Genomic DNA, 12081 nt, shown 5'->3' on the forward strand with positions numbered 1-12081 from the left:
TCGAGGTCACAGTAACCTGATAAGAGTTTTAAAAACTGGCCAAATTACTCATCTTTACTTTATTAAATGCCAGAATCGCAGTTTATGATTTATTACAAATTCTACTCATTTCCCCTAATTGCTGTGTGTTAAATGTTTTACAGAAATATCTCAGAATCTTTTAGGTCAGTGTTGTTCTATATGAGCAAATGCCAAATGTAGATCTTTCTCATCATGGGTGTCCGCTACAGAGATAAGAAAATGCTGTCTCAACAACAGCAGACACCTACCCACTTTAGCACTGCCTGAGTATAAGATCTGTGACCCAAGCCTTGCTGTTCACCTTTCACAATGAGGGGAATCCTGTTAGCGTTAACTTTGACCATTGTAGGTAAGTGAGTTTCTCTGGAAGTTGTTTTGAAGTTACTACAAAAGAAAGTATTGCACCTCAATATATACAGTACAGTACCAAAGCCACAGCATGTCAAAGTAACTGTTTTCCAGCTCTGGAAAAAATATTGGACCACCAATTTGTTCTTGTTTAGTCTCCAAAATGTTGTCTCAGAAGTACTTTCTGTCTTTTTCTTACCTCTTCTATAATACTATTGCTTTTGATTTTTAGGGAGCCAGCAGATCGCATTTGGTAAGTGTATATTTCCAGTCATCAATATTTTGTTGGTATTTTGGTTCTGTAGCACATGCTGTAGAACCCACATACTGCTTTAAACATGGTAATGTCAAGCATGTACAGTATAAAGCCAACACAGGTATTTTTCCCAACCTGGAATTTATGTTAAAAGCATGTGATGTAATTTTAATATAGTGTAAAAAAAGTTCACAGCTGTCAATTAACTATTTGTTTGGTCATTTGTTTTCAATTGTTATCAAGCTTTGGGTCAAACAAGAGATGTTTTAACTAATATTATGCACGTTATCTATCATTGAGACTCTAATACCTGAACATCAATATTGACAGCACTTGTGTCGCAGTTCTGTTAGTATTGGCAGTCCAATTAAAATATAATAGACATTTTGTATTTTAGCACACATACTTAGAGAATCCATCTATCCATCAATCAAATAAACCTTTTAATAGCCCGAACATTTGTAATTGTCTCTTCGATCAACATACTGTAGAACTGTTACTAAAAGAGTTAAAAAGAAAATATACAATGAAGTACAATACCTTGAGTTTTATCTTTTAGCTCTCCTTCAATCCAATCATTCACCTCTTTCTAAGGAAGAACTCTCAGAAATGGTTTTGTAATCCACAGAGCCAACCTTTAGTGGAAGCAAGAGCTATCAGTACAAGTATGAGGGCATCCTTTTATCTGGGCTTCCTGAGAAGGGCTTAGCCAGAGCTGGGGTAAAAATCAGCTGCAGGGTGGACATTACTGAAGTGGCCCAGAAAACCTACCTGCTGCAGGTGAGCATTATACTGAACAGTTAAGATTCATAAACACTCTTTCAAGCTGTTGTATTCTGCTTAACTAATGTATGTCCTTTCTTTCAGCTTCTGCAGCCTGTTATCCAGGAGTATAATGGAATCTGGCCAAAAGCCCCATTTCACCCAGCAAGCAAACTGACACAGGCCCTGCAAAGACAGCTCACACAGCCTATCAAGTTTGAATACAGGAACGGGCATGTTGGTCACATATTCGCGCCTGCTGAGGTGTCTGACACTGTGGTCAACCTCCACAGAGGAATCCTGAATATGCTGCAAATGACCCTGAAGGCCACTCAGAATGTGTACGAGCTACAAGAGGTAGGTATTTCTGCCTCAGTAACCTTGAAAGGTGATTTGGTCTGATTTGGTGTATTAATATTGAAAGTAATAAAGTCCATCTTAATTTTTACGTATGATGATTTAGAAGGATCAGCCATGCCACACCAAGCTGTTAAAATGGGGGGAAAAAAAGCTTTTTAAAGCAATGTATGGTTTTTCAAAACGAGTTTTTAAAGAAAGCATGGGATTTGGGGCTTAGTCAGGATTGGAATCAGAAACTGACCAAAAGACAAATAAATACATAAAGTAAATGAAAAAAAAAAACATAATTAAAAGATAAGTAGAAGTTGAGTAAGTAGTCCAAAATCAATTTACTGTATAAAAAATCCCAGTTTTTGCTTGCTTGAAACTCTTCTCCTTGCTACTGGACTTGCTCCTGCCCTGACTTCCACAAAAGCCACAAGAGCTTCAGCAATCAATTTCCTTGCACCAACCCAATAGCCCATCTCTCAGCTAGTTCTTAGCTTGAGCCTGCTGCTAGAAGAGCCCAGCACCTCTCTTCAATTTGGTCTCACCCACACTTTCAAATAAGGCGGGTTCTGACTTTTCCCCCCAATTAATTCAATGGCACCTACATAACATGCACAACCAAATACATACAGTACATACCTACTGGAATAACTCATCTCGAACGTGCTCATACCAGAACAAGGGAAAGAGATATTAAAAACAAACTTTTTTTCAAAATGTCAACAAAGAAACTCTTCCCTAAATGCTTCACAGTATGATTACATAAACCAGTAATGGCAGATATTAATTACTGTACTCTGGTTTTATGCTCTTTGCTGTAATGATGTTTTATATTGTCACAAATGAGAGACCTCTAAAACTTCGTATGTGATTTGTGTGACCACAAAGCTGTCTGTGAAATTGTTTGACAAATCTAACCCTTCAAGTCTTTCAATAAAACGTTACTTCTACACGTTAACCTACAGAAGAATTGTTGAAATCGGGAGCTTCGGAAAAAAGAAGCAAGACATGTTAAATGCTTCAGTGCAATGGCGATGTTGACTTGCTCTCCCATTTCCTGCTGTTTTTCAGTCTGACATTTCGGGGACCTGCCAAACCAGCTATGTCATTCAGCAGGACAGAGACACCGACCAGATCATTGTCACCAAGTCCAAGGACCTGGACAACTGTGAGGAAAAAGTCCAGAAAAACATGGGCATGGCTTATATTCACCAGTGCCCCACCTGCACCAAGGTGGGTGCCCTCTTGGAAGTCCTTCATCAATTTTAGATTTTCTCTACATGTCACATTAGGCACATTGCTGGGAAAATGTTGTTTTTTTTTTTGCTTTGTTCTGCTATTTCACTTTTCATTTTTTTCTAGTTTTCCCTGCATAGAGAGACAATTCTATGGCGATTTACAAACATTTTAGGCATTTAGTCTTAAGGTAGGATGCAGTTCATTCTGTAAGTTCAGCATTTTGTAGTGCAAAATGAGTCAGTGTGATCTGATTGGTAAATATTGGTAACATTGGAGCAGACATACAGAGATAGTGACCACATGGTGAATGAGACAAAGGGCATCCTCTGGAATGTCAGAATATCAAGAAAGAGAAAATCGTGTAAAATGGAATAAGGATGAACCTCCCACTCATTGCTCATCTATAATAATAATCAAGCTATTTTGCTGTCTTTTGTTGAAATTAGATTTAAATAACAGGGTGCCTTTTCATTTAAACTCTGTTTTTTACAGTGTGCTTCTCGAGCAGCACACATACATGTGGCAGTGTGCAAACTCGACTTGTACGAGCAGCTTTCTGTGTTGTCAGAAGAAATTTGAGAGAATGTATTTAGGTTGCTGTGGGTTACCACATAATAGTAAAAGCTAGCTGAAGCTCTGCTGGAGGAGACAAACTTGCAATTGGGTTTTTCTACTCCCACATCAAGGGCCTACTTCGTAGCTTAGTTTTTACAAACACTTAACATTTTTAAGATGATTAGGAACATCTAATATGAAGTAATATGAAGTTTTGGATGTAAGATGTTTTAAAAAACCTTACTTGGGGTAACTTTACTACGGTTCTTTATTAATGAAGGAAGAATTAAATCTTTTGTACTTTTTGTGAAATTATTGGCAGACACATAGCACCTAATGCTGTGGCTTATTGTTTAGTCAGAACAGGAGACCTCAGCGCCCTTATTGGCTGCGTAAGAGTTTGTACTGATGTCAGTCCTCAGGTGTGCAGAATGATAAAGAGGTTTGATGTGGGCACGAAGGAGGCTTTAGTGATAGACTGAGTGATAAACAAAACTGTTGCAGCCTAAATTTTAGGCCTTGATTTCGCTTCAGTGCCCCTCTTCTGCAAATAAAGGGTAATTTAAAAACTAAATACTTGATCTTTTCAGTAGAGCCAAACAGTATAGCCATTGTGTGCTTAACCTGGCCATATTAAAGCATGTTTTAGCTTAAACTATGTTTGTTTGCTCCCACAGTAGACTTTCAAAGATGATTTAGAAAATGCAATGGGGTAAATGCAACTTTAGAAGGTCACATTTGACCATTAGACATTAGACATTAGAACTAGAAGGTCACATTTGCACAATACATAAGTATTTACATACAGTAAGTAATACATAAGTGTTATATCTTTTTCTTAACAGAGTTAGAGATTTGTAATAAGCAGCTTAGTTTAACAGGTAGTTTTGACCCATCCCCACCTGACTGCTTTGTATCGTATGACTCCAGTTTGGAAGGAATCTCAGGGGGACTGCAGCTTCCACTTACGTCCTGAAGCCCAAGAGGGCCTCGCCTCCTGGCTTCCTGGTCACTCAAGTCACATCTCAGGCTGTGTACCAGTTCACACCATTCAGTGAAATAAATGGAGCAGCTCTCACAGAAGCCAGGTAGGGTGTAAGAAAATGTCTCTCTCACGCCGCCTGGTCCCTTCACGGCCTGTAGGGAAATGACATGAGGCCCATAATACAGAAGCAAATTCTCAAGTTAAAACAGATTGACCCAGGTCTCCAAACAACTTGCAAACAGTTTTAATTGTGCAACTTCACCATCAGGAAAGTGTCTGGTGACTAAATGAGGGGATTTCATTGTCAGTATCAATATCGTTAATATTTGTCGATCCTTTCAAGTAAAAAGCATTTTTTTTAATTGAGGTTGTGTTTTAGGTCTGTTATTTGTCTTTTTTTTTTGTTCATTCTGGATATGTTACTTGCATTTCTGCACACCTTACAGAACATAAGGAATGATGTGTAATTCTTACAAGTCTATAATAAGCTCCCAACCTGTAATGATTACATTTGGAAGTGATTGAAAACACATGACTTTATAAAATCACGTGTTTAAAAATCAGTACAGATGCAGATTTAATTGGACCATTGTTTTTGATGACTGGTTTGCCATGTTACCGATTCTAACATTCTTTCTTGCCAGAAATGATAGTTCTCATAAGGTGTGAGATGCTTGTGATCTACGTTTTGTATTTTATCTTTCACTGGTCCTTCTCCAAGAGTGAGGAAAAAATCATTTAAAAATGGACTTTCTTGTTTGATACAGCTTACAAGGAGCCATCATCCACATCAGATTCTTTATCCTAAAAACACTTTTTATTTTAACAGTCAGAAGCTAATTTTGGAGGAGACAAGAGGGGCACGTGCCAATTTTCTAGAACAGCAGTTTCAGAATCGGGGACGCCTTCAGTATCAGTTTGCTTCCGAAATCCTTCAAAGTCCAATTCAGCTTTTTAGAACACAGAGTCCAGAAATTAAGGTAGGCATTGTGAGGCCTGGAGACACTGAAAAGGGTAATATTAATATTTGAAACAATGGAATTGCTTTTGCATTTTATAATTTTATTATAGTTCCTAATTGCACAAGATACCAATATGAATAACAAATAGGTTAAATGCCCCTTTTTGAGACAATCAGGTTAGTCTCCATTTTTTAATAAGAGATATAACTCTAAAGTAATATTTTGTATATTATTTTGCAATAATGTTATCATTTGACATTAATAAATAATAAACCCCTAGTATAAAATGAGATGACGATACTGTATACATTGCTAATTTTATGTTGTCAATCAGATAAATGATATGGTGACCATTCACTTTCAGCTAAGATGTAAATGATCTGACAATGAGTAATGAGTAAACACATCTAGGACACATACAGGATATGTGGCACAGTCTTAAATTTGGAGAGAGTCTGAAAATAAACATGAGAACATAGTGTTACAGCCTGATGAATAGTGTTGTTTTTTTCCCAAATAGATTAAAGAAGTTATCCAGTATCTCATCCAGAATAATGAGGAGAATGTCCAAATGAATGCCCCCTCCAAGTTCCTGGAGTTGATTCAGCTGCTGCGAGCCTGCTCCAAGGGGAACATTGAGGCTATCTGGAGGCAGTATGAAAACACAAAGCAATACAGGTGAATATTCAACAGGCCTAATTCTATCCAGATTGACCAAACATCATGACAACAACTACACTGACCCAAGCCTGAGGAAGCTCTGTTTGTGTGTAGTAGTTCACGACAATATTTTGTTAGTAAGCAGTATGCGTTCTTCTTACTTAAGTATGAAATTGCTTTTATTGTTTTATTTACCTTTTTTGTGTTCTACTTTAGCTTTGTGTATTTAATGTGTCATTTGATCCTTTTTGATTCAACAGAATGGGACGTTGAAAGGGAGTTAATACTTTTGCAAAGCACTGAGAATATACACTGTGTATTCTGTATGTACAGTATATTTCTCTTCAGAAAAGACTGAAAGTCACCGTCAATAAAGTAGTCATCCATGTGGCTGGGCATTGTGGACACTTGTTTCTTAACTTGTGTGCATTATAAAACGTTGGCTGTTCTTAAATGTCTTTCCAATTATTTTATCGGAAGGCGTTGGTTCCTGGATGCACTTCCTGCAGTTGGATCTCCTACTGTCTTTAAGTTCATCGCTGAGCGGATCCTGAAGAGAGACGTGTCCACCACTGAGGCTGGCCAGATGCTGGTCACTGCCATGCACCTCGTCAGAGCGAGCCATGAAACCATGGAAATGGCCATGGTGAGTGTAGCTGTCAAATCTTGTTAACACATCGAAATGTTGGACAACACAGCCTGGGACGTGCTGGAACGCTGGTTCCAATAGACTGTTGACCAGCTGTTTTTATAACACCGGAAAACAATTCTATTTTATTACCAAATCTTGGGGTGTTGTCATTGTCATACAGTTTGATCAGAATAGGGTCAGAATATCTTTAGAACACAAGATTCTTGCTAAAGTTCATTTAATGTGTACCACATAAACTGTAATTTATAAATATCATGATGACTGGCTACAGTTGTAGATAAATTGAAAAAAAGGCTAGCAAGAGGGCTTTGCTAAAATTACTCTATTACTAATTCTTTTAATCTTCCTTTTCACACAGGAGCTTTTAAATTCATTGGAAAACCTGAAATGGCAACCGGTCTATAAGCTTGCTGTGCTGGCCTATGGTTCAATGGTGAATAAATACTGCGGGAGACCTGAGGACTGCCCTGCAACTGTTTTAAAGGTGCAACTTGGAAATAAGTGTCATAGCGTCACAGTTAAAAATCCAGTGCCATTTTATTCAGTTGAGCACGAGTGAGCCACATTTGTTTGTTTAGTCCCTTTGAGTGTTTGAGCATGCTCCTCAATAAAATTCCACCTGTGCGCAAACTGCATGGAATTACTGGTTTAATATCGACTTAACAGACAGTAGTTTTATAAAGATCTTTTTATGACGCTGAGAGATTTCTAAGTCTTCGTCAGGTTTAAGTGTCACATTTAGTGGCCAGCTTGCTGGGATAAGCTCTGGCGTCCTCCAAGACCCTGTACTGGATAAAGCAGTTAGAAAATGAATGGATGTCGTGGTCAGCATGCTAAAACAAGCAATCGTACTGGCTCAGGAAGGTACACGGTTATTATCAGTTTGGAACTCTCACTATGAGCTGTTGACTTGCCTAGTCTTTTTTCAGCCACACTTTCATAGTGCTTGTGTAATTATACAGAAACTCCATTTGCAGGTGGGCAGTGTGGAGGAATTCTCAGGGAGACATAAGGACTGTCCATACATGAAAAGTAGTTTCAGGAGGCTGAACGTATCCATGTCTTCTGACTAAAAATATGAATGGAAACATTTTGGACTTGTGGGCAGCTATGTCTTGGGGCAAGGAAGGTGGAGTAGGATGAAAATCTAACTGCATGTGTTTGAACTCTAGCCCCTCCATGACATGGCTGCTGATTCAATGAGCAGAGCCCACGAGGAGGACATTGTCCTGGCTCTGAAGGCCATAGGGAATGCAGGGCAGCCTGCCAGCATCAAAACCATCATGAAGTTCCTGCCAGTGTTTTCCTCCGGAGCTAATCATCTCCCAGTCAAAGTCCAGGCTGATGCAGTGATGGCCCTGAGGAACATTGCTAGGAAACAGCCCAGTAAGGTAAGACTCCCAGCAAAATGTCTTTAATCCAGAACAGATACTTGTTTTGGTACCATTTGTATTGCAATAAAAGGGACTTGAGATTTTTAGTACAGCTCTTTGAATTGGCAACTGTTGTTCTTTCCATATACAAAAACAGAAAAAAAAAATTAAGATAAGCCTGGGTTCAAAAGATTCTACTGGAACAAAAGCAAATGTTTGGAGCTTCATAGTGACATAGAAACAAACATTAATGGAAAAAATCCTACCCAAAATACCCAATATAAAATTACAACAGATTACTAGCAAAAAACATCAGGAGCCTTTGTCTTTTCATCTTGACCTTTCTCCAGGCTTTGGAACAAAATATTTAAGTGCAATCTGAAGTACAGACCCAAGCACTCACTGCTTGTTTGTCCCCTCTCTGTGTTCATCTGTTAAAGCAGGTCCAGGAAATAACGCTGGAAATCTTTATGGACAGAAGACTACAACCGGAGGTCCGAATGATTGCGTCTGTTGTTCTGTTGGAAGCCAAGCCACCCTTGGCTCTGGTGGTAACAGTGGCAGAAGCTCTGCTGAAGGAGACGAGCCTGCAAGTGGCCAGCTTTGTCTACTCCCACATCAAGGGCCTGTCTAGGAGCTCTGCGCCCGAGCACCATGCGCTGTAAGAAAGATTGGGTTTCCTCTTTTCTCTTATCAGCTTAAAACTGCAGAAAAGCACGACATGGTGAATTATTACCCTGTAAAGTAGCATGCATAGTACAGTATCTTCCAAAAGGGATTCTGCCCCTGCAACACAAGGAATTGTGGTCAATAGCAGAAGAGCTTTCATTTTCTATTCCCTATTCTCACATTAACTCAGGCAATGTTACTTAAGAATATAAGCAACCTAAGAACATAAGAAAGGTGACAAACGGAATGGCCCATTTACCCTGTTTGGTAGTTAGCAGCCAATTGAGCTATGGATCTCATCTCGCTTTCTCTTTGAAGAAGCCAAGAGTGTGAGCTTTATCATGCTTGGGTTAGTTTGTTCCAGACTCCCACCACACTCTTAATGTTTGAAAATAGATTGAGATAATTTTGGCACCCACCCCTATAGTCTTTCACTTTCACAGACGAAAAGTGCAAGAAACCCCATAAGAGACTGCTCCCCAGTTGATATAGTGTCAGAGCAAGACCCCGTAAACAAACTTTGAGCAGGACCTTCAGCTTGTGTCCCCTATTGCTGTGGTCTGTACCATGTTTCTGGCTAAAGACCAAACTTGGATACACTGCATTTTGTGAGAATGGTTTGTAAGATTATGAATATAATATCTGATAGTACTTCTTTGGTGACAGATTCTAGGTCTCCTATTCACAATAACAGGTTAATGTCATAGAGCATTGTGTGTGTCCTGACAATGTTGTATGCCATACAGCATTCATATTAGTAAACCAAACACCTTTACGATCTCAAAATGTCAAGCATTGCATTAGATCATTAGCATTCACTACACAAAGGATGTTCAAAATACAGTACTTGCATACTATGCTAATATGGTGTTATGAGTCTTGACTATTAAAAAAAATGTTTTAAAAAACAGAGAACAGATCTTGGATTTTTGGTGACTATGTTTGTTTTTAGGTCTGCTGCCTGTAATGTAGCTGTGAAACTCCTTAGCTCTAAACTCGACCGACTGAACTATCGGTATAGCAAAGCTATTCGTATGGACATGTATCACTGTAAGTATGACTGAAGTACATTTTCACCATAAATAATCAAATTTTTGTTAAAAATATTGAGATCCTTGTCTGTATTTAGAGAACAAATTTCATTGCAATTATTTTCCAGTCGAGTGTTTAATCCAACCCCAGATATACAGTACATGATTTTCTAATTAGGCCTCTAACGTTTTTTGATTCTGCAAGAGATTTTAAATTTACCAATAAATGTTCATAGATATCTTGAAAAAACAACTTTTCAGGAGCACAAAATATTGAAAAAGTTCTATTCAGTCACGTTATTGGTCCAATTCAACAACCCAGCTGGAAAGAAAACCAGATGGAAGATTTGTTTTTTTTTCTTATTTAGTATTAAAAATTGAATGAATGAACATTATAGAACCAAGGTGATATCCCTGCAGTTTTCTTCCTGACCAATTTTAAAAACTTATACAGACATGTCTTCATTAGACTACACGTCTGCAAAATTAGAAGAGTTACATAAATAGAAATAACAAATGTAACAATAAGAGTTGTTAAAACAGTCATGCAAAATGACAACTAAACATTGCTAATAAAATATGTTAAATACCACAGTTTAATCATTGTTAATTTACAATCAATGTTATAAAAAATGACAAATACACTCAGCAAACTGGGAATTTACCTTATTCTATTCACAACTTTATCATAATAAAGAATAATGTTCAGGAGCAGAGCACTGTTTAAATAGTTTAAATACCTTCCTTTCAGTTTGTAACAGGACTTTATGTGTCTCTGAACTGCAGTTTAAATTTATCATGGCATAAAAAATGCTTAAAGAGCACAGTCAGTCACCACCTTTTCCCATCATTTCTTATTTTTCACGTTACTTCTGTAGACAACTTGAAGGCAGGAGCAGCAGTGAACATGTTCCTGATGAACAGTGCAGCCAGTGTTTTTCCCACAGCTTTTATCACAAAATTGCAGGCCAGCGTCCTTGGTTCTTCATCTGACCCTCTAGAGGTACTGAAGTAGCAATATGTTGCAGTCAATGACAGTATACTTTTACATTACATGGGAGTAATGCTTTGCATGCGGCCAAATACACCTCATTAGGCAGAATCAAATGAATGCCAAAGGTCAGCCATTGTGCTCAGTTATACATTTTTGAGATTAACAGGTGTGTCAACTCTCCAAATTCAATAACTAGTGAGTGAGCAGGTTCTATACTATAAATAAGGTGAATGACAATGATATAATTTGCTTTGTTCCTGTTCATAAGAGTTCCACGGTTAAGAACATTTGATACAAATTTTAAATTCTCACTCATTTGATAAAGATTTGGACAAATATCCTGTTGTTAACTAGTGAGGCAAAAAGAAAAAGGAAAACGCCACATTTTTGTATCTAGAAAGCTTTGTTTCAAAACATTTCTGAGTACCAGCCTGGCTTTTTATCATCTACAGTTTCACATCCAGACTTGTTTTTTCTAGCTTGGCATTCGGGCTGAAGGGTTAGAGGAAGCTCTTGAAAAATATGAAGACGAATTTACAAATATGCCCACATCAAAGAAGATTGAGAAGGTTTTGAAGATGGTAAGGTGATAAACTGTCTCTAATGCTCTTTCATAAATACATTGATAAGCACATATTTAAATTGTTTTATGCAGACTGTGCATTGGACATCATAATGTTAAAGTTATCCTTCTTATGAACTGTTTGTTTTTAATGTTTTTACAAAAGTAATGTAGAATAAGTAGCGATGAAAGATTAGGAAATAGTAAACAAGAACACACATTTTCTGTCTTTTGTTTCAGCTGAGCAGGTGGAAGTCTGTACCATCAGAGAAAACACTGGCATCAGCATATATTAAGCTGTTTGGACAAGAGATTTCATTCTCCCGCATGAATAAGAAATACATAGAAGAAATAATGCAGGTACTTGATAAAAACTTAATTTTTCACCAACACACTGCCAATAAATAATGTAACTAAGACAAAATCTTTTATGAGGGTTAAACAGTACCATGTTTTCTTATATTCCTCAAAATACAAAAATAATTTTGTCATCTTTCTGCAGTTGTAAGGCAGGGTAGTGAATTGGGTTAGGTTTTGGCCTTATGACTAGAAGGTTGTGGGTTCAAGTCCCTGCTACAGACACTGCTGCTGTCCTCTTGAACTGAGGAGGGAATTAAATGCTCTCTAGTCCCCTAAAGAACCCAGAACATACAGTACTGGCTCT

The 12081-nt window shown here is 37.8% G+C and overlaps 1 protein-coding gene across 2 annotated transcripts in view; it reads left to right on the forward strand.

Moving 5' to 3' along the window:
- Positions 1–211: 211 nt before the first annotated feature.
- LOC148652444 (vitellogenin-like) overlaps positions 212–12081 on the forward strand; it is a 28785-nt gene continuing 16915 nt past the window's right edge. The window contains exons 1-16 of one of the 2 annotated variants that reach the window (XM_088599151.1): positions 212–370; positions 602–622; positions 1254–1405; positions 1493–1744; positions 2807–2968; positions 4460–4617; positions 5344–5494; positions 5997–6154; positions 6617–6782; positions 7147–7272; positions 7961–8179; positions 8605–8822; positions 9783–9880; positions 10740–10864; positions 11335–11436; positions 11658–11777. In XM_088599151.1, the coding sequence (XP_088455277.1) occupies positions 331–370; positions 602–622; positions 1254–1405; positions 1493–1744; positions 2807–2968; positions 4460–4617; positions 5344–5494; positions 5997–6154; positions 6617–6782; positions 7147–7272; positions 7961–8179; positions 8605–8822; positions 9783–9880; positions 10740–10864; positions 11335–11436; positions 11658–11777 (2268 nt within the window). In that variant the 5' untranslated portion in view covers positions 212–330. The remainder of the gene's footprint in view (positions 371–601; positions 623–1253; positions 1406–1492; positions 1745–2806; positions 2969–4459; positions 4618–5343; positions 5495–5996; positions 6155–6616; positions 6783–7146; positions 7273–7960; positions 8180–8604; positions 8823–9782; positions 9881–10739; positions 10865–11334; positions 11437–11657; positions 11778–12081) is intronic. The other variant, XM_088599152.1, reaches the window with a different exon arrangement.

This window comes from Lepisosteus platostomus, chromosome 11 (assembly GCF_059453375.1).
Source record: "Lepisosteus platostomus isolate fLepPlt1 chromosome 11, fLepPlt1.hap1, whole genome shotgun sequence".
In the NCBI taxonomy this organism is placed as follows: Eukaryota; Metazoa; Chordata; class Actinopteri; order Semionotiformes; family Lepisosteidae; genus Lepisosteus; species Lepisosteus platostomus.